The following is a 21,582-nucleotide window of genomic DNA, read 5'->3' on the forward strand; positions in this document are numbered from 1 at the left end:
GAGGTCAGGTAAAATAATGCCTTTTTTTAAGTATACATTATGGTCAAATATTTAAGAGTGAAACACTATCATGTCTGTAACTTGCTTTCAAATGCTGCGGCCAAAAAATGTGTAGAGAAATAGGTGGATGGGTGAATTGGTAGATGGATGGATGGATGAAGGGAGGGACAGAGGGAGAATGGATGGAGGAAGAGTGGATGAATGGATGGATGAAGGGTTCATGTATGGATGGATGGATGAACGGTGGATGAATGGATGAAGGATGGATGGATGAATGGATGGATGGATGGATGGATGGATGGAGGGTAGATAAATAGGTAAGTGTAGTGGGTGGATGGATGGGTGGAGGAAGGAAAAGGAGGAAAAGAAGGAGGGAGACAGGGTGGATGGATGGATGGATGGATGGATGGATGAAGGGTGGATGAAGGGCAGATGGAAGGATGGATGGATGGATGGATGGATGATATATGGATAGGGGTAGTGGGCGGATACATGGGTGGAGAAAGGAAAGAAGGGAAGGAAGAAAGGAGGGAGGGAGAGTAAATGGATGGATGGATGATGGATGGATGAAGGGAGGCGCAGAGGGAGGGTGGATGGATGGATGAATAGATAGATGGAGGATGGATGGATGGATGAAGGGTGGATGGATGGAGGGAAGATGAGTGGATAAAGGGTAGTAGGTGGATGGATGGGTGGAGGGAGGGAGGAAAGAAAAAGAGAGGGAGGAAGGGTGAATGAATGGAGGGAGAGAGGACGGATGGATGGAGGGATGAAGAGAGGGACAGATGGAGGGATGGAGAGAGGGATGGAGGGTGGATGGAGGGATGAATGAAAGGATATAGGCAAAGCATTAATTTATAAATCTAGGTGAAAGTCTCATGGTTGTCTATTATATTAACATTTTTCAATTTCACTCTAAATTTATTAATGTCCCCCTTATAAAAAGACACCCAAACAAAAGTCCCCTTCTGCTTGAGATCTTGTGGGGGAAAAGGAGAGCACAAACCTTTCTCCTCTTCTTTACTAAATTTATGGCATCAAAACAACCTTAAAAGATTGGAGTGACAGCCCCCATTCACCAAGCAAAACAGGTTCAGAAGGGTGGGTGCCGAGATGTGGGGAGTGGAGCCCCCCAGCTCCCCCCTGCCGGGCCCTGGAGCTAAAAGAAAAGAAAGAAGTCCCTGCGCCATGCCCAGCCTGGCCCCAGCATGAACCCATCTTCCCTCCATGCCCTGAGGTTGTGCCCAGGCCCCTCATGGCAGTTTGGTGGGTAGGAGGAGCTGGGGTTTGCTGAGCCACCTCAAAAAGATTGAGATGTCACCCGGGGAGCAAAATCTGAGTGACAGAGCCAGGTCTCCCCCTAATCAGAACAACAGTCTGGCCAGCTGAGAACACAAGGTTCCTTCCTGCCCCCTGAGGAGGAGGCCAGCGCCAGCGTCCCCGCCCTGCACCACTGGTTTAATAGAATTACAACAAGAACAGTGTGTTCAGCCAAGCTGGGCATGATCCTGTCTGACTTCTCATTCTTACAACCTCTGCAAAGGGCTGTTAATCCCAGGAAACAGGCAGCCTTGGCGCCACGATTCCTCCAAGCTGAACCCCAGGGGCCTTGATGTGATCAGAAAAGGAGTGTGAGAGGTTTATGGGCTGGTAGGGCCCTGGGCGCTGTGATGGCAACTGGTTTCCATTAGGGGTGACATTTCTGTCAAGGCTGGGGCTATAGCTTGAGCCAGAGGCTCTGCTGGGATTGCGGCTAGGATGCAAACGGCCCAGCCAGTGAGCCTGCCACCAGTCCACAGAGTTCACAGAGGGGTGATGTATCTTAAATATAGATGTGTATGGCCAGGCGCGGTGGCTCACGCCTGTAATCCCAACACTTTGGGAGGCCGAAGAGGGTGGATCACCTGAGGCCAGGAGTTCGAGACCACCCTGGTCAACATGGTGAAACCCTGTCTCTACTAAAAATACAAAAATAATTAGCCGAGCATGGTGGCAGATGCCTGTAATCCCAGCTACTCAGCAGGCTGAGGCAGGAGAAGTGCTTGAACCCAGGAGATGGAGGTTGCAGTGAGCTGAGATTGTGCCACTGCACTCCAGCCTGGGAGACAGAGACTCTGTCAAAAAAAAAAAAAAAAAAATATATATATATATATATGTATATGTGGGTATCTAGATGTCGATGAACACACATGTACACAGCATATACATATATATGCACATATATACAGTTGACCCTTGAGAAATACAGGTTTGAACTGCCCACGTCACTGATGTGTGGATTTTCTTCCACCTCTGCCCAAGCAAGACAGCAGGACCACCCTCCTCTTCCTCCTCCTCCTCAGCCTACTGAACATGAAGACGACAAGGAAGAAGACCTTTACAATGATCCATTCCCACTTCATAAACAATCAAGATATTTTCTCTTCTTTATGATTTTTTTTACCTGCGCCTGCCAGTTACCTTATGATTTTCTGAATAATATTTTCCTTCCTCTAGCTTGCATTATTGTAAGAATACAGTATATCATACATAGAAAGTACAAAATCTGTGTTGATTGACTCTGGTCAATAGTAAGCTATAGATAAAGTTTAGCTAAGTTTAGTTTTGAGACAGGGTCTCGCCCTGTCACCCAGGCTGGAGTACAGTGGCAGGATCATGGTTCACTGCAGTCCCAATCTCCCGGGCTCAAGTGATCCTCCTGCCTCAGCCTCTTGAGTAATTGGGACTACAGGCATGCACCACCACATCCGGCTGCGGTTTTTTTGTTTTTGTTTTTGTTTTGATAGGGATGGGATTTCACCATGTTGCCCAGGCTGGTCTGAAACTCCTGGGCTCAAGCAATCCTCCCGCCTCAGCCTCCCAAAGTGCCGAGATTAGAGGTGTAAGCCACCACACCCGGTCGGGAACTCTACTTTTTGTTCAAGGTTTTTATAAACTTACAACTGCTCTTAAAAAATTAAGTCTATTAATTAAAAGAAAAATACACACACATACATCTTATATAATCAGAATTGCAAAATAATAGACCCAGGAAAAATGAATGGCAGACACGGCTCTAAGTTTACCTTGTCTTTGCACTCAGTGTGTCTGTGTGGAGAAACTCCCAGGGCCTCTGCACTAAGGGAAGGCTCACGGTAGTGGGGAATCCAGCCCCATAGCAGCAGCTCTATGTCAGGTCTGGGTGCAGTGGTGCCCTGGGGCAGAGTGGTGATCATCATTGTCAGCCCTGGGCCACAGCCTAAATGTCCCTAACAAATAAATAGCAACGTGCCAGGCGTGGTGGCTCACGCCTGTAATCCCAGCATTTTGGGAGGCCGAGGTGGGCGGATGACTTGAGGTCAGAAGTTCAAGACCAGCCTGGCCAACATGGTGAAACCCCATCTCTTCTAGAATACAAAGATTGGCCAGGCATTGTGGTGGGCACCTGTAATCCCAGCTACTCCAGAGGCTGAGGCATGAAAATCACCTGAACCCTGGAGACGGAAGTTGCAGTGAGCTGAGATCGCACCACTGCACTCCAGCCTGGGTGACAGAGTGAGACTCCATCTCAAAAACAAAACAAAACAAAAAAAAAAAAGAAAGAAAAGAAACAAATAGTAATGCATGCATGCATTCTGCAGAATTCTGCCCTTGCTGGGGAGATAAGGGATCCCTGTGTCAGCTGTAGTATTAGGTCCCTTAGAGCAGGGGTCCCCAACCCCCAGGGCCATGGACCAGTACTGATTCATGGCCTGTTAGGAACCAGGTCACACAGCAGGAGGTGAGTAGTAGGCCGGCAATCGAAACTTCATCTGTATTTACAGCCGCTCGCCATCACTCATATTACCATGTGAGCTCCACCTCCTGTCACATCAGCAGTGGCAGCATTAGATTCTCTCAGGAGTGTGAACCCTATTGTGAATTGTGCTTGCACGGGATCTAGGCTGCATGCCCCTAATGAGAATCTAATGCCTGATGATCTGTCACTGTCTCCCACCACCCCCACATGGGACTGTCTAGTTGCAGGAAAACAAGCTCAGGGCTCCCACTGATTCTACATGATGGTGAGTTGTATCATTGTTTCATTATATATTGCAATGTCATAATAATAGAAATAAAGTGCAAAATAAACATAATGTCCTTGAATCATCCTGAAACCCTCCCCTGCACTCGTGCCCCAGTCTGTGGAAAAATTGTCTTCCACAAAACCAATCCTTGGTGCCAAAAAGGCTGGCTACTGCTGCCTTAGAGGCTCACTCATGCTGCATCTTTTTTGAGAAGGAGTCTTGCTTTGTCGCCCAGGCTGAAGTGCAGTGGTGTGATCTCGGCTCACTGCAACCTCTGCCTCCCTGGTTCAAGCAATTCTCCTGCCTCAGCCTCCCAAGTAGCTGGGATTACAGGCACACACTACCACGCTCAGCTATTTTTGTATTTTTAGTAGAGATGGAGTTTCACCATGCTGGCCAGGCTGGTCTCGAAATCCTAACCTCCAGTGATCCGCCCGCCTCGGCCTCCCAAAGTGCTGGGATTACAGGCATGAGCCACAGCACCCGGCTCATGCTGCTTTTGGATCCCACATGGCCCAGGAAGGGCAGCACCTGAAAATCTTACCTGCAGTGGGTGGGACAGTGGCTGCAGCTGCAGGTAGCACTGGCTGGGGGAGTACCAGCTGCCGAGGGAGAGGTAGCTGGGCAGGTACTGAGCCCCCACGGGCTTCCCGTTCAGTGCTATCACCTTGGTCTGAGAAGAGAAGACGCTTGGGTCAACACCCGAGTGCCGAGAGCAGAAAGGGGGTTTTGGGGATGCTTCTGCCTGCTCTGCCCAGAAGAAACACCCTCTCATGCTCCAATATCCCTTTGGGGAACCCTGTCCCCATTCCTCAGGGAGTAGTAGCCAGTTGTCCAGCCCATTCTTCCTAGCACCAAGAAGCAAGTGTCCAGCTGGGCACGGTGACTCACATCTGTAATCACAGCACTTCAGGAGGCCGAGGCAGGTGGATCACCTGAGGCCAGGAGTTCGAGACCAGCCTGGCTAACATGGAGAAACCCCATCTTTACTAAAAAAAATACAAAAATTAGCCAGGAGTAGTGGCGCACGCCTGTAATCCCAGCTACTCAGGAGGCTGAGGCACAAGAATTGCTTGAACCCAGGAGGCAGAGGATGCAGTGAGCCGAGATCACACCACTGCACTCCAGCCTGAGCAACAGAGCAAGACTCCGTCTCAAAAAAAAAAAAAAAAAGAAGCGAGTGTCCAAGATTGGTCAAAGGGTACTGGGGGCCCGGCACAGTGGGTTCATACCTATAATCTCAGCATTTTGGGAGGCAGAGGCGGGAGGATCACTTGGGCCCAGGAGTTCAAGACCAGCCTGGGCAACATAGCAAGATCCAGTCTCTACAAAAAATGTTTTGAAAATTACTGGGGCGTGGTGGCACATGCCTGAAGACTCAGCTACTAGGGGAGGCTGCAGCAGGAGGATCACTTGAGTCCAGGAGTTCAAAGCTGCAATTAGCTATGATCGCACCATTGCACTCCAGCCTGGACAACAGAGCTAGACCATGTCTCTGAAATAATTTTAAAAAGAAGTTGGGCTGGGCGTGGTGGCTCATGCCTGTAATCCCAGCACTTTGGGAGGCCAAGGTGGGCAGATCACGAGATCAGGAGATCGAGACCATCCTGGCCAACATGGTGAAACCCTGTCTCTACTAAAATACAAAAAATTAGCCGGGCATGGTGGTGGGCAACTGTAGTCCCAGCTACTTGGGAGGCTGAGGCAGGGGAATCAGTTGAACCTGGGAGGCAGAGGTTGCAGTGAGCCGGAATCATGCCATTGCATTCCAGCCTGGGCAACAAGAGCAAAACTCCGTCTCAAAAAAAAAAAAAAAAAACAAGTTGGCCTGCCTCTGTCTCTGGCTCCTGGGAAGTAGGTAGACTCTGAATAGGGTATAAATGGGCCACACCAGAAAGGCCAGTTGTGTGGTTAGATGGCTGGGCTTTGAGCCACAGGATATCAGCCCATCTCCAGGAAAGGGAGAGAGCAGGAGATTGGGATCAGTCCCATGGCCAATGATTTAATCAATCATGCAGATGAAATGAGGCCCCCACAAAAAACTCTGGACACCAAAGCTCAGGTGAGCTTTCCTGCTTAGCAATGCTCAGCTTGTGGGGATGATATATCCTGGTTCTGTGCAGAGAACACACAAAGCTTCCAATCTGGGAATTGTCCAGACCTCGCCCTATGCATCTCTCTCTTTGGTTGGTTCTAATTTGTGTCATTTTGCTATGGTAAAGCTGTAATTAAAAGGTGGTGGTGTAGTGGAATTTGCAGCCAGTGGGTGGGAAGCACAGGTGGCCAGGGGACCCCTGGACTTGCAGCTGGTGTCAGAATTTAGGGTAGTCTTGTGGAGAGGGCCGTGCCCACCACCTGTGAAGTGTGGCCCAGCTCCAGGTAGCTGGTGTCAGAAGTCACTGCAATCTCCCACCTGGTAGGGGATGGGCAGGGCAGATCTCTGGTTCCTCAAGGAGTCTGAGAGATGCCAGGCTATGGTCACTCTCTTAAAACAGGACAGTGGGCTGGGTACAGTGGCTCACATTTGTAATCCCAGCACTTTGGGAGGCCAAGGCAGGTGGACTGCCTGAGGTCAAGAGTTCAAGACCAGCTTGACCAATATAGTGAAACCCCATCTCTACTAGAAATACAAAAATTAGCTGGGCGTGGTGGGGGGTGCCTGTAATCCCAGCTACTCGGGAGGCTGAGGCAGGATAATCGCTTGAACCTGGGAGGCCGAGGTTGCAGTGAGCCGAGATTGCACCACTGCACTCCAGCTTGGGCGACAGAGCAAGACTCTGTTATCAGAATTAAAAAAAAAAAAAACAGAACAGTGGCCCAGGTGACCAAACAGCTGTGCTGTGTGTTGAGCAGCAGGTCCGACACAAGAAAGTGTGAACACATCTGGCTGTGAATGTCGAGTGGCAAAGGCAGTGGCTTTGGTGGTTAAAACCTTTAGGACATGGTGCCCACAGAGGACAAAGTGACCACAGTGTCCTCAGTTCCCATCTACGTATTTACTCTCTGAAGGGCCGCCAGGTCCACTCTCAGTTCCCAAAGCCAAGGGCTGGAACATCCTCTCCAGTCCCTCCTGTTCTTCCCTTCTCTGATGACGGGACACTAAGGCCTTCCGGATCTACTTCCTCAAGAGCTCCAGTTTGGGGACCTCTCTGTCCTCACCTCCTTTCTGCCTGCCTGGGTCCGACCTGAACCACCCCCCACTGAAGACTCTGGAGTGATCACTGGGTATCAAAAATCAGATCAGGCCAGACATGGCAGCTCATGGCCTATAATCCCTGTGCTTTGGGAGGCTGAGGTGGAAGGATGGCTTCAGGCCAGGAGTTTGAGACCAGCCAGGGCAACATAGCAAGACCCCATCTCTACAGAAAAATTTATTATTTATTTATTTGCTTGTTTGTTTGTTTTTGAGATGGAGTCTCACTCTGTTGCCTAGGCTGAGGTGCAGTGGCGTGATCTCGGCTCACTGCAACTTCTGCCTCCCAAGTTCAAGCAATTCTCCTGCCTCAGTCTCCCGAGTGGCTGAGATTACAGGCACCTGCCACAACACCTGGCTAATTTTTGTATTTTTAGTAGAGACAGGGTTTTGCCACGTTGGCCAGGCTGGTCTCAAACTCCTGACCTCAGGTGATCCACCTGCTTCAGCCTCCCAACATGCTGGGATTACAAGCATGAGCCACTGCACCCAGCCTCTACAGAAAAATTTAAAAATTAGCTGGGTGTGGTGCTAATTACAGGCATGCACCTGTAATCTCAGGTACTTGGGAGGCTGACTCAGGAGGATCGCTTTAGCCCAGCAGTTGGAGGCTGCAGTGAGCTATGATGGTGCCACTGCACTGCAGCCTGGGCAACAGAGCAAGACCCTGTCTCTTAAAAAAAAAAAAAAAATCAGATCACTCTTTCGCCTGACACTGCTTTCCACAGCACCCCTGTGAGGTGGCGGAAACCACCATTGGCTCTCTCCCCAATCTCTTTCCAAAATGGCTCAATATGGTTGAGCACTTGTGAGACTTTGATTACAGTATAAGCATGGTCTGCCTCTGAACCTCCACCCACGCTGTTCCACCCGCCCAGAAGCAGCCTGGCTGACTTCCCCATGGTCAGGAGTCCATTTGGAGAGATCCCCTCGGACAAGACTCCTTTGGCACAACTGGTCTAGGCACCCTTATCTCTCTTTGACCTGCCACCCAATCCCAGGATGGCTGTATTGTCCATCCCACTGTCTGGTGGAATGTGTACTCCTGCAGGGCTGGGATGGGCTCCAGGCCCACTGATAAGGTGCCTGCACCCAGCCTCGGGGAGGCCCCAAGTCCATACCTGCTGGCTGAATAACAAGGGTCTGCGGGACTCACCCACCTCCAGCCACACGTGCTGGGCTGACGTGGGGATGGAGGGGATTTCAAACCCCACCAGTCCACCCTGGGACACAACTTCACTGGTGTAGATGTTATCCTTCGGTGTCAGCTCTGCCTTAATCTGGACCGTCACCCCCTCAGCTGGGCTGCCATCAGGGTAGGATAGCTCCACCTGGAAAAGGTCACCCAAGACACAAGAGAGTTAAGATGGCCATGCTCCCCAAACTGATCTGCAGAATCAACGCAATCCCCACTGGAATCCCAGGGGGCTTCTTTGTAGAAATTGACAAACTGCTCCTGAAATTCACAGGACATCGAAATGAGTTCCAAATCGCAAAAACAATCCTTAAAGGGAACTCACAGGTCCAGGAGTGGTGGCGTGTGCCTGTGGTCCCAGCTACTCAAGAGGCTTCCAAGGCAGACATGGAAGGTGGGTGCAGTGGCTCACACCTATAATCCCACATGAGGCCAGGAGTTCCAGACCAGCCTGGGTAACATAGTGAGACCTCACTACAAAAAACTTAAAAATTTCAGGTGTGGTGGCATGCACCTATAGCCCCAACTATTCAGGAGGCTGAGGTGGGAGGATCACTTGAGTCTGGGACTTCAATGCTGCAGAGAGCTATGATGGTGCCACTGCACTCCAGCCTGAGTGACTGAATGAGACCCTGTCTCTTAAGAAAAAAAAAGTTTTAAATGAAGTTGCATCCCTACCTCACATCATATACACAAATAAACTCAAATGGATCACAGACCTAAATGTAACAGCTAAAGCTATAACATTCTTAGAAGAAACATAAGGGTAGACCTTCATGCCCTTGGATTTGGCAAAGAGGTCATGAAGTACAAATTACATGTGCTGGTCATTAGTCTGATGCCATACCAGGGTATGGACAGTTCAGTGTGACACTTAAACCTCACCCATTCAGACTGGTTGGAGAGCCAGTAGAATGAGGCAGAAATGGATGTTTTAAAAGGAGCATAGACTGTAGCCTCTGAAGAACCCTAAAACAGCCCTCAGCTGTGCAGGTATCTGGTGTTGGAGTGAACCAGGATTCAGCCCACATGATCCTCATTAACCACTCCCTTTTTTTTTTTTTTTTTTTGAGAGACAGAGTCTTGCTCTGTTGCCCAGGCTGGAGTGAAGTGGCCCGATCATAGCTCACTGCTGCCTCTACCTCCTGGGCTCAGGCAATCCTCCTGCCTCATCCTCCTGATAGCTGGGACCACAGGTGTACAATACCACGCCTGTCTAATTTTTAAAAAAATTCGTAGAGCTGCGGTCTTGCTCTATTGCCCAGGCTGGTCTCAAACTCCCAGTCTCAAGCAATCCTCCCACCTTGGTCTCCCAAAGTGTGAGCCACCAACGCCTGGCCTATTTCTTTTTATTTTTTGTAGAGACTGGATCTCACTATGTTGCCCAGGCTGGTCTCAGACTTTTGTCCTCAAGTGGTCCTCTTGCCTTGGCCTCGAGTGGTCCTCTTGCCTCGGCCTCCCAAAGCACTGGGACTACAGGCATGAGCCACCATGCCCAGCCTAACCACTCCTTTCTTGAATGCAGATGGTAGGTATTTTCTGTCATATGTGAAATGCTCTTTACCAAATTTGTAGCCTTAAACCTCTTCTTCATACACATTCTGACCCCGCACAAGGTACTTTAGTTTCTACTCAAGCTGGGGCCCTCAAAGCCAGGGACACAGGAGATGTGTCTGTGCATGGGATAGCGGTGGCTCTAACACTGGCATGGAGAAGAGAAAGGAGGTTCCAAAGCAGAACAAGAGGGTCAGAACTCAGTGTGAGGACAGCCAGCCAGCATCACTCATGGACAGCAAAAGGGAACTGGGTGCAGGCAGACACAGGGCCAGGGATGTGGCCCACTTTCCCCTTGCATGACACTGGGCTCTGTTGGCCTTGCCCCACTCCTGCTGCTGCAATTGGGGTGAAGATGCCCCAGGTTTGTTTTTGTTTTTTTGTTTTTTGATTTTTTATTTGAGACGGAGTCTCACTGTCTCCCAGGCTGGAGTGCAGTGGTGTGATCTTGGCTCACTGCAACCTCCGCCTCCACGTTCAAGCAATTGTCATGCCTCAGCCTCCTGAGTCACTGGCATACAGGTGTCCACCACCATGTCTGGCTAGTTTTTGTATTTTCAGTAGAGACAGTATTTCACCATGTTGGCCAGGTTGGTCTTGAAGTCCTGACCTCAGGTCATCTGCCCACCTGGGCCTCCCAAAGTGCTGGGATTATAGTCATGAGCCACCGCACCCAGCCTACACCGGTTTAACAGTTAAAATAAGAATAATGACTGGGTGCAGTGGCTCACACCCGCAATCCCAGCACTTTGGGGGTCTGAGGTAGGAGAACTGCTTGAGCCCAGGAGTTCAAGACCAGTCTGGCCAACGCAGCAAGATCCCATCTCTACAAAAAATTAAAAAATTGGCCAGGCGCAGTGGCTCATGCTTGCAATCTCAGCATTCTGAGAGGCTGAGGCAGGTGGATCACCTGAGATCAGATGTTTGAGACCAGCCTGGCCAACATGGTGGAACCCCGTCTCTACTAAAGATACAAAAATTAGTGGGGTGTGGTGGGGCATGCCTGTAATCCCAGCTACTCAGGAGGCTGAGCCAGGAGAATCACTTGAACCCAGGAGGCAGAGGTTGCAATTAGCTGAGATTGCACCACTGCACTCCAGCCTGGGTGACAGAGCGAGACTCTGTCTCTAAATAAATAAATAAATAAATAAATAAATAAAAATAAAATTTTGCTGGGCATGGTGGCTCACGCCTGCAGTCCCAGCTACCCAGGATGCTGAGGCAGGCGGATTGCTTGAGTCTAGGATGTCGAGGCTGCAGTGAGCTATGATCTCACCACTGCACTCCTGCCTGGGCGACAGAATAAAACCCTGTCTCTAAGAAGAAAACATATATAAGGATCATGACATCTGGACACCTCAAAATTTACTGTGCATAAGACTTGAGTGGTGGGTGGGAGGCAGAGGCTTGTTCAAAATGTCACACGGGTCTGCACCTGTCAGTCTCAGGAACAGGAGGTCTACCTCTGCAGGGCTCTCAACTTAGGTCCTCAAGGGATAAAATCAACCCAGTGAAGGGCCAGGAGTGATGGCTCACGCCTGTAACCCCAGCACTTTGGGAGGCCAAGGCGGGAAGTTCACTTGAGGCCAGGAGTTCGAGACCAGCCTGGCCAACATGGCGAAACCCCGTCTCTACTAAAAATACAAAAATTAACTGGGCTTAGTGATATGTGCCTGTAATCCCAGCTACTCGGGAGGCTGAGGCAGGAGAATCACTTGAACCTGGGAGATGGAGGTTGCAGTGAGCCGAGATGGAGCCACTGCACTCCAGCCTGGGCGATGGAGTGTGGCTCTCTCTCAAAAAAAAAAAAAAATGAAACCATTGAAGAAACAAGACTGCCTTAGAGGAGTTGCTTTAATAAATGGCTACTCAAATGTCTTTCCAAGTGGAATAGAGTAGATTGTCCTTTCCCGTGGAGGAAAATGTCCCCTGCCCCTCACCTAGAACACCAGCCCTTTCTACTCTCCACAATGGTTATGTCAGGGGATCCGTTTTCAGCTGAGTCACCACTGCGGAGCTAGTGGCTAGTGGTGGTGGTTTCACGGTGGTCCTCGGGTGGGATGCAGCACAGTCACCCCCAAGTTACCTTCCCCACATAGGCCAGGCCCGGCTTGAACTGCTTCCTCGTGTCCTTGGAGTACCGGATGTCCACCAGTTGCCTCTGCACAGGGGTGGAGTCATCGAACGCGACCTGCTGGCTCCCGTCCACACTGGTCACCATGGTCCAGATGCTGACCCTGCCCCGGAAGTGCTCGGGGACATCCGCTGGGATCATGTCCCTCACGCAGATGTCGAAGTCCTGGGAGCCGAGGATCTGGAGGGAGGAAAAACGCAGCCTGTGCTTGCTCGGGGTTGGAGTGTCTTTGAGGTATGTCCCTGAAACACACACCTAAGGTGCAAGACTCTTCAGCTGCTTGGAAGGCCAGGGGTCACTTGGTGGCATACCCAATCTACACTACGGGACCATGCAGAGGGTCCCTCACTGGATCTGGACAACATCCCAGGGAAGATGGACGTTGGCTCCATTGGGCAGAAGAGGAAAGAGGCCGGGTATGGTGGCTCATGCCTGTAATCCCAGCACTTTGGGAGGCTGTGGCGGGCGGATCACTTGAGGTCAGAAGTTCAATATCAGTCTAGCCAACATGGCGAAACCCCATCTCTACTAAAAATACAAAAAATTAGCTGGGCGTGGTGGTGGGCACCTGTAATCCCAGATACTCGGGAGGCTGAGGCATGAGAATTGCTTGAACCCAGGAGGCAGAGGTTGAGGTGAGCCTGAATTGTGCCACTGCACTCTAGCCTGGGTTAAGAAAAAAAAAAAAAAAAAAGGAAAGAGATTCCCATGCTGACACAATCTCCCACAGCCCAGGCAACAGAGTGGGCAGCTGAACCTATTCAGCCCCACTCTGGGGCACCAGAACTCCCTCATTCAATTCCTATCTCGGGATCCCACCCTGGGACTTGGCAAATAATCCTCACTCAGAAAGAGCTGTGGAGTAAATTACTCTGTAAATGAGAGAACTAAGACAAAGACCATCAGCGGGTAGCCTCCCAGGAGAATGGCTGGGATTCTCCAAGGTGCCAGTGTCAGGAATGGGAGAGGTGGGGGGTTATGGTTTCCAATCCATGGGAGAGAAGCCTCAGAGAGCAGAGAGATGGGCTGGGCATGGTGGTGCACACCCGTAATCCCAGCACTTTGGGAGGCCAGAGGCGGTCAGGAGTTCAAGACCAGCCTGGCCAACATGGTAAAACCCTGTCTCTATTAAAAATACAAAAATTATCCCGACATGGTGGCACATGCCTGTAATCCCAGCTACTTGGGAGGCTGAGGCAAGAGAATTGCCTGAACCCAGGAAGCAGAGGCTGCAGTGATCCAAGATGGTGCCACTGTCCTCCAGCCTGGGAGACAGAGAGAGACTCCATCTCAATAAATAAATTAAATTAAATTAAATTAAATTAAATTAAAGATATCTCAGACATAAGAGAGGGGAGCCCATTGGAGCAGATGTGTCCAGGTGGGAAAGGGACTGAGAAGGAGCTTTGGGTGGGAGGTGGGGAGGTGCTGAAAGGGTTAATGTCAGGGCACCTACAGAGGGATGGGAATCTCCAGGAAGGTGGGTGTCTGTTGTACTGTAGCCCACTCACGATGTAACATTATGCTGAAAGACCAAAAGAGGTTACAAAACTTTAAACATGTGGGAATGTAAAATAGTGCAGCCACATTGACCATTCGGCAGTTCCTCAAAAGGTTACACATAGTATTACCCTCTGACCTAGCAATTCCGCTCCTAGGAACGAACCCAAGAGAAACAAAAATGTAGGTCCACAGAAAAACTTGCACAGGGATGTTCATAGTAGCATGAGACATAATAGCCAAAAAGCAGAAACAACCCAAATGTCCACCAGTGGATGAAGGGATAAACACATTGTGGTCCATCTGTACCAGGAAATATGATGCAGCCATAAAAAAGGAAAGAAGCGTTGATCATGCTACGATGTAGACGAACATCAAAAACATGATGCTGAGTGAGAGAAGCCAGACACAAAAGGACATACAGTGTATGATTCATTCACAGAAATGTCCAGAACAGGCAAATCCACAGAGACAGAAAACAGATTAGTAGTTGCCAGGGACTGGAGGAGGGAAATGAGGATTCTCTGCAAAAGGACATGAAGGATGTACGGAAGGATGGTGGAACAATTCTAAAATTGGATAACAGCCATGGTTGCACAACTCTGCAACTATATGAAAATCATCAAGTTGTGGCCGGGCGCGGTGGCTCACGCCTGTAATCCCAGCACTTTGGGAGGCCAAGGCGGGCGGATCACGACATTAGGAGATCGAGACCATCCTGGCTAACATGGTGAAACCCCGTCTCTACTAAAAATACAAAAAAAAAATTAGCCGGGCATTGTGGCGGGCACCTGTAGACCCAGCTACTGGGGAGGCTGAGGCAGGAGAAAAGCGTGAACTCAGGAGGCGGAGCTTGCAGGGAGCTGAGATCGCGCCATTGCACTCCACCCTGGGCAACAGAGCAAGACTCCATCTCAAAAAAAAAAAAAAAGAAAACCATCAAGTTGTACACTCTACATTGGTGAATTGTATGCTATGTGAATGATATCTCAATAAAATTGTTTATGTTTTTATTTTATTTTAGAGATGGGATCTCACTATGTTGCCCAGGTTGGCCTTGAACTCCTGAGTTCAAGAGATCTTCCTGCCTCTACCTTCCAAATATTAAGAGCTGGGACTCCAGGCAATAAAATTAGTGTTTATTAGTGTTTTTTTGTTTTTTGTTTTTTGTTTGTTTTTTGAGATGGAGTCTCACTCTGTCGCCCAGGCCATGTTGGCCAGGCTGGTCTCAAATTCATGGCCTCAAGTGATCCGCCTGCCTCGGCCTCCCAAAGTGCTGGGATTACAGGCGTGAGCCACCATGCCCAGCCAAATTGGTGTTTTTTTTAACTTTACTTACAATAACCTGTGAGGAAACACATCAAAATATCGATAGTGGTCATGTCCACCTATTGGAGAACAAGTTATCTTTATTTTCTTCCTTTTTATATTTTCTAAAGTCTCTATATTCAGCCTGCAGGAATTTTATCATCAGAAAAATCCCTGCCATATAACTGTTTTAAAAAGTAAAACAGCGGTGGCTCACACCTGTCATCCCAGCACTTTTGGGGGCAAAGGCAAGAGGATCGCTTGAGCCCAGGAGTTCAAGACCAGCCTGGGCAACATAGTGAGATCCTGTCTCTGTTCAAAAAAATTTTTAAGGCAGTAAATAAAATACTAACAATAAAAGAAAGCAAAATAAAATGCGTGATGGTGGAGGTGAACCTGGGGGTTGGGTCAGGGGGTAGAAGGGGTCCCTGTTTCTCACCTTGGTTGTTCTGAGGACGGGGCGTCCCACCTCGTGGCTGTAGTATCCCACACCATTAACAGTCATGTTGATCGTTAAGGCACCAGCCACAGGTTTCCCAAAGGTATACCTGGAACAAAAGGATAAAGCATGCTCAACTTCACAGCCAAGATGGCAGGGAGGGCCCAGCCTCAGGAAGGTCAGGTTGGCATAGTGTGGCCACTAGCACAGTGACGGATGCAGCTCCCTCCACATCCTGCATCCTGTCTTGACAGCCCTCCCTGCAGCCTGGAATCGGGACAGAAGATGCCAAGGCCCTCCGATCCTCTGCACCAAGCCTCCAGATGGACAGAAAAAGAGACTGAGGGTCAGAGAGGAACTCTGGAACTGAGAAGGCTAGGTTGGTGCCACCTCTGGAGCAGAGTAGTGCAGAGGCATGAGTGACTGTGGGCCCCTGAGAGGCGCCTGAGCCTAAACGCCCTATTAAGCTCAACTTTGAACCAAGGACCGAACTTCTCTGAGCCTCAGTTTCCTCACCAAGAGAATGGGACTCAGACTACCCTCTCAGGGGTGATAGTGAAACTTAAATGTCTGTTTGTCAATCCTGATGCAGCGGGAATGCTGGTGGATGAGGAACAGGAGCAAAATGAGAGAGTGCAGGCTGGGCATGGTGGCTCACGCCTGTAATCCCAGCACTTTGGGAGGCCAAGGTAGGCAGATCACTTGAGGTCAGGAGTTCGAGACCAGCCTGGCCAACATGGTGAAACTCTGTCTCTACTAAAAATACAAAAATTAGCTGGGTGTGGTGGTACATGCTTGTGATCCCAGCTACTAGGGAGGCTGAGGCAGGAGAATCGATTGAGCCCAGGAGGCAAAGGTTGCAGAGAGCTGAGACTGTGTCACTGCACTCCAGCCTGAGTGACAGAGCAAGACTCCGTTTAAAAACAAGGATCAACCCCTCTCGGGTCAGCACACTGGCGGGGGTGCTGTTTGATGCCAGGGAGGCCTGCAGAGGGTGGGGAGCAGCCTTGGGGGATGGGGGAACATGGTGGGGTTGGGAAGGGACGCCCTGGGGAAGGGAGATGCTAGTGCAGGAGGGGCACACCCTGGGGGGTAGGGCATTCCTTGGGGAGGGGAGACCCTTGAGGAGGGAAGATCTTAGAGGGGAAGGGCAGGACTTGAGGAAGGAATACACAGTGGGAGAGGGGCATGCTTTGGAGAGACAGGGCTGTGCTCATGGGGTGGGGACACCAGCATGGAAACAAAGACAGGCAGTGGGTAGAGTGCAAGAGACTCATGTGGCAGGGAGACACCGAGTACGAGGGAGGGAGGGAGCGGGGCACAGGGCACCCTTGGGGGAGCAGGGAGGCCATGGTATGAGTGTCTGCCTGTAGGAGGAGAAGGAAGCCCAGTTGTGGGGGGAGATGGAAGGGGAGGGCAGAGGAGGGGTCCAGGGGGGAGGGAGATTCTCTAGGGAGAGGGGTACGCTCCAGGGAGGGGGTGCCCCCAGGGGAGGAGCACGGGAAAGGGTGATGCTCTAGGGGGTGGGCACAACCTCGGGAGGGGGCACCCACAGGGGAGGAGCCCAGCAGGGAGGGAGATACTTTAGGGAGAGGGGGACACCCCAGGGAGGAGGCGCCCACAAGGGAGGAGCTTGGAGGGGAGGGAGATACTCTAGGGGGAGGGACACATCCTGGGGAGGGGGCACCCACAGGGGAGGAGCTTGGAGGGGAGGGAGATACTCTAGGGGGAGGGGCACATCCTGGGGAGGAGGCACCCGCAAGGGAGGAGCTTGGAGGGAAGGGAGATACTCTAGGGGGAGGGGCACATCCTGGGGAGTGGGCACACACAGGGGAGGAGCTTGGAGGGGAGGGAGATACTCTAGGGGGAGGGGCACATCCTGGGGAGGGGGAACCCACAGGGGAGGAGCTTGGAGGGGAGGGAGATACTCTAGGGGGAGGGGCACATCCTGGGGAGGGGGCACCCACAGGGGAGAGTCACAGGAAAGGGAGACGCTCTAGGGGAGGGGTACACCCGGGGGAGGAGGGAACCAGGAAGGGAGGGGCACTCCCATGTGGGAGGGAGGCAGGCAGCAGAGGAGGGGAACGACCTTGAGGGAGCAGCGTGATGGTTGGGGAAGGGGAAGGGCCCCCCCAGTGTGCCCCAGGGGTCCCTCTTTCTCACCTGGCCCGCACAGTGCCTGTCTCACAGGTGTCCAGGTCTCGGATATAAGGGGGCGGGTCAATCAGGAGCTCGAACTTGGGCAACACTGAAGAAAGCAAGCAGAGAGGAGGGGCTGGCTTCTGTCCCTAAGGTGGCCTCAGGAGCCCTGACATGGGTGCAAGGTGTCTGCAGGACCACAGCACCCGGCCACTGCCGAGGTTGACACTGTACCCATCCACACTGCTCTGCTGAGCAGCCCTGGGGATTTTGCGGGCTGTATCTATTTCTCATCTTTGGGGGACTAGGACCCCATTTTCCTCAAGGGGCCTCCTCCTGTCACTTTTAGACCACATGCTTAGAGTCTGGAGGATTCCAGCCTATCCCAGGGTGGACAGGAGGCCAGGAGGCTCCTCCCAGCCCCTGTGTCTGTGCATGGGATAGAGGTGGCCCTGGGAGCCAACAAGGGGCATCCCCAGGGTGACTGCAGCGGAGAGCTGATTTCTACATTTGCTTCTGGACTCAGCCCTGGGAGTGTCAAGCCATCTTGTCACAAGGGGCGGAGGCGACACCCTGGAGCAGCCGGAAAACCAGAAAGAATCGGGCCCTGAGAGAACTCTTCTAGGAGCCTAAGAATCTTTTCTTTCTTTTCTCTTCTTTTTTTTGAGACAGAGTGTCACTGTGTTTCCCAGGTTGGTGTGCAGTGGCACGATCTTGGCTGCAACCTCCTCCTCCTGGTTCAAGCAATTCTCCTGCCTCAGCCTCCCAAGTAGCTGGGACTACAGGCACATGCCACCACGCCTGGCTAATTTTTGTATTTTTAGTAGAGACGGGGTTTCACCATGCTGGCCAGCCTGGTCTTGAACTCCTGACCTCTAGTGATCTACCCACCTCAGCCTCCCAAAGTGCTGGGATTACAGACGTTAGCTGCCATGCCTGGCCACCTTTTTTTTTTCTGAGACAGGGTCTCACTTTGTCACCCAAACTGGAAAACAGTGGTGCAATCACTGTTCACTGCAGCCTTGATCTCCTGGGCTCAAGCAATCCTCCCGCCTCAGCTTCCTGAGTAGTGGGGACTGCAGGCACGTGCCACCATGTCCAGATAATTGTTTTAAAGTTTTGTACAGACAGGAACTATGTTGTCCAGGCAGGTCTCAAACTCCTGGCCTCAAGTGATCCTCCCGCCTCGCCTCCCAAAGTGTTGGGATTACAGGTGTGAGCCACCACCATGCCTGGCCTACAATACTTTTTTTCTATAAAAGGCAAGAGTGCACTTTGGGAGGCTGAGGTGGAAGGATTGCTTGAGGCCAGGAGTTCGAGACCAGCCTGGGCAACATGGCGAAACTCTATCTCTACTAATACAACAATTAACTGGGTGTGGTGGCTCACACTTGTAGTCCCAGCAACTCAGGAGGCTGAGGAGGGAGGAAAACTTGAACTTGGGAAGTCAAGGCTTCAGTGAGCCAAGATCGCACCACTGCACTCCAGCCTGGGTGATGGGCGAGAAACTCTGCCTCAAAAAAAAAAAAAAAAAAAAAAAAAAAGCAAGAGTGTAGGACCATCCCCTGAAACTATACCCAGCCATCACGAGCCCTCAGTAGACAGGACTCATGCCATCCTCCACCTCTTCACTGCCATCTTCACCAGTTTCTTTTTTTTTTTTTTTTTTTTTTGAGACAGAGTCACGCCCTGTCGCCCAGGCTGGAGCGCAGTGGTGCGATCTTGGCTCACTGCAACCTCTGCCTCCCGGTTCAAGTGATTCTCCTGCCTCAGCCTCCCAAGTGGCTGGGACCACAGGCGCGCGCCACCATGCCCGGCTAATTTTTGTATTTTTAGTAGACACGAGGTTTTGCCATGTTGGCCAGGCTGGTCTCAAACTCCTGACCTCAAGTGATCCACCCACCTGGGCCTCCGAAAGTGCTGGGATTACAGGCGAGAGCCCCTGCACCCGGCCTTCTTCACCAGTTTCTAAGGTTTCTCCCAGATCTGAAATCCCAAGACCCTGAGATTCTCCAACTTACCATACTTCTGAACTTCAAAAGACTTGTTGTACGCGTGACCTTGCATTTCAACAAAAATGAACCATTCTCCCAACACAGGCTGGTCGGACAAGGGGAAGCTCATGTTGGTGATGCCTGTGTGAAGAGAGACACCCCTTCATGACTGGGCAAGGGCTTTTTCAGAGAGCCACAGACATGGTGAGGTACGAGAAGAGGGAGCCAGGACCCTGCTGTTTCTCCTTCCCTGGACAGCCCCCCAGGAGAACTGGAGACCACAGAGAAGGTGGCGGGCTCTGTGCAGAGCAGGACCCTGCAGGATCAGGCCAGCGGAGCAGGTTTGAGACCCCGGTGGGCTTCAAAGGGATGCAGGAAGAGACTGGACCTGGGGTTCCTGGGACAGCCTTGCAGCCACGGCCAGGGGCCAGGGGCAGGCAGTGAGCTGGACAAACGAGGGAAATGAGCCAGCCCGGCTCATTCACTCCATCCCCCGCCACCCGAGTCATTTCCAGCCTGGGCACTACTGACACCTGGGGCCACGTGGCTCTCTGGGGTGGAGGCGTCCTGTGTGCTGTAGGATGCTGAGCAGCATCCCTGGCCTCCACCCACCAGATGCCGGTAGTACCAATGCCCCCCACAATATAATGACCTAAAAAAGTCCCCCAGACATTGCCAATATCGCCCCTAGGGGGCAAAATCACCCCTGGGTGGAAATCCCAGAGAGAGACAGAGAGAGAGAGAGACAGCGAGTGAGAGAGAGAGACAGAGACAGAGAGAGAGAGAGAGAAACAGACAAGACAGACAGGGTCTCCTGCCAGGATAGGGTTTCTCAGCCTCAGCACTACTGACACTTAGGGCCAGATCATTCATTGTGGTGTGGGGGCATCCTGTGCACTGAGGGGTGCCGAGCATCATCCCTGCCTCCACTCACCAGATGCCAGTTGCACCCCTTGTCCTCCACAAAAGTCCTGACAAGCCAAAATGTCCCCAGACATTGCCAATGTCCCCTGGGGGCAGAATCTCCCGCCTGACCCCCCCACCCATCCATGAGAACCACCCCTCAACTGAACTAGAGCACGCACACACGTTAGAACAGAGCACTCTCTCCCCAAACATTCCCCCCAGAAACACCATCAGCTGCCGACATGGGAGCTGTCATTTGCTTTGTGCCTGTGCCTCTGAGCCCCGTCTGCAGCTCTGTTTTCACTGGGAGCTGTGGAGGAGTTGGAAAGGACACATTGACTCTAGGCAGTGCCAGGGGATCTTCCACTCCTGAGTGTGACATGCTCCACTCGTCCCCAGTGATCATATGGGGAGGGCCATACAGGGAAGGGACAGGGAGAGTGGTTCCCCTGGGTCTCACGACAGAACCCAAAACCCATAGCGGCGCCCACGGCTTCTCTCAATCACATTGGAGTCGCAAGATGTGACGGCTGAAACGGTTTTTTCCCCCGCATATTCAGACAAAGTGGGCCTTTGACGGTTACAGGACGTTCGGGGATGTGTGTCCTGAGCACGTGTTTTGTAAGGGGTCTGTGGCCAACTTTGCCAAATGCTCCCTGAGAGAGGGACACAGTCACCCTGGTTGAGAATCGTGGGTCTACACACATCCCAAAGGGTTTATTTTTTATTTTTTTGAGACAGTCTTGCTCTTTTGCCCAGGCTGGAGTGCAGTGGCATGATCTCAGCTCATGCAACCTTCAACTCCTGGGTTCAAGACATTCTTGTGCCTCAGCCTCCTGAGTAGCTGGGACTATAGGCGCCCGCCGCCATGCCCAGCTAATTTTGTATTTTTAGTAGAGACGGGGTTTCCCCATGTTGGCCAGGCTGGTCTTGAACTCCTGACCTCAGGTGATCTGCCCACCTCAGCCTCCCAAAGTGCTGGCATTACAGGTGTGAGCCACCAAGCCAGGCCTCAAAGGGTTTTTTTTAAACAGGAGGTTGACCTCTTCCCCAACTCTGTGCTCTTAAGATCAAGTCAGCCTAGGCAACATCTTGAGACCCTGTCTCTACCAAAAATTTAAAAAATTAGCTGAGCTTGGTGGCACGCGCCTGTGGTCCCAGCTACTTGGGAGGC

General features: G+C 51.5%; 1 protein-coding gene across 6 annotated transcripts in view; it reads right to left on the reverse strand.

Moving 5' to 3' along the window:
* CPAMD8 (C3 and PZP like alpha-2-macroglobulin domain containing 8) overlaps positions 1-21,582 on the reverse strand; it is a 138,247-nt gene that overhangs the window by 96,300 nt on the left and 20,365 nt on the right. For 5 of the 6 annotated variants that reach the window (XM_054539883.2, XM_054539890.2, XM_054539885.2 and 2 more), the window contains exons 8-13: positions 19,530-19,643; positions 17,533-17,617; positions 15,370-15,478; positions 12,075-12,302; positions 8,400-8,570; positions 4,591-4,719 (exon numbers count right to left, since the gene is read on the reverse strand). In XM_054539883.2, coding sequence (XP_054395858.2) covers positions 4,591-4,719; positions 8,400-8,570; positions 12,075-12,302; positions 15,370-15,478; positions 17,533-17,617; positions 19,530-19,643 — 836 coding nt within the window. The remainder of the gene's footprint in view (positions 1-4,590; positions 4,720-8,399; positions 8,571-12,074; positions 12,303-15,369; positions 15,479-17,532; positions 17,618-19,529; positions 19,644-21,582) is intronic. The other variant, XM_054539886.2, reaches the window with a different exon arrangement.

The sequence above is a fragment of the Pongo abelii genome, chromosome 20 (genome assembly GCF_028885655.2).
Source record: "Pongo abelii isolate AG06213 chromosome 20, NHGRI_mPonAbe1-v2.0_pri, whole genome shotgun sequence".
In the NCBI taxonomy this organism is placed as follows: Eukaryota; Metazoa; Chordata; class Mammalia; order Primates; family Hominidae; genus Pongo; species Pongo abelii.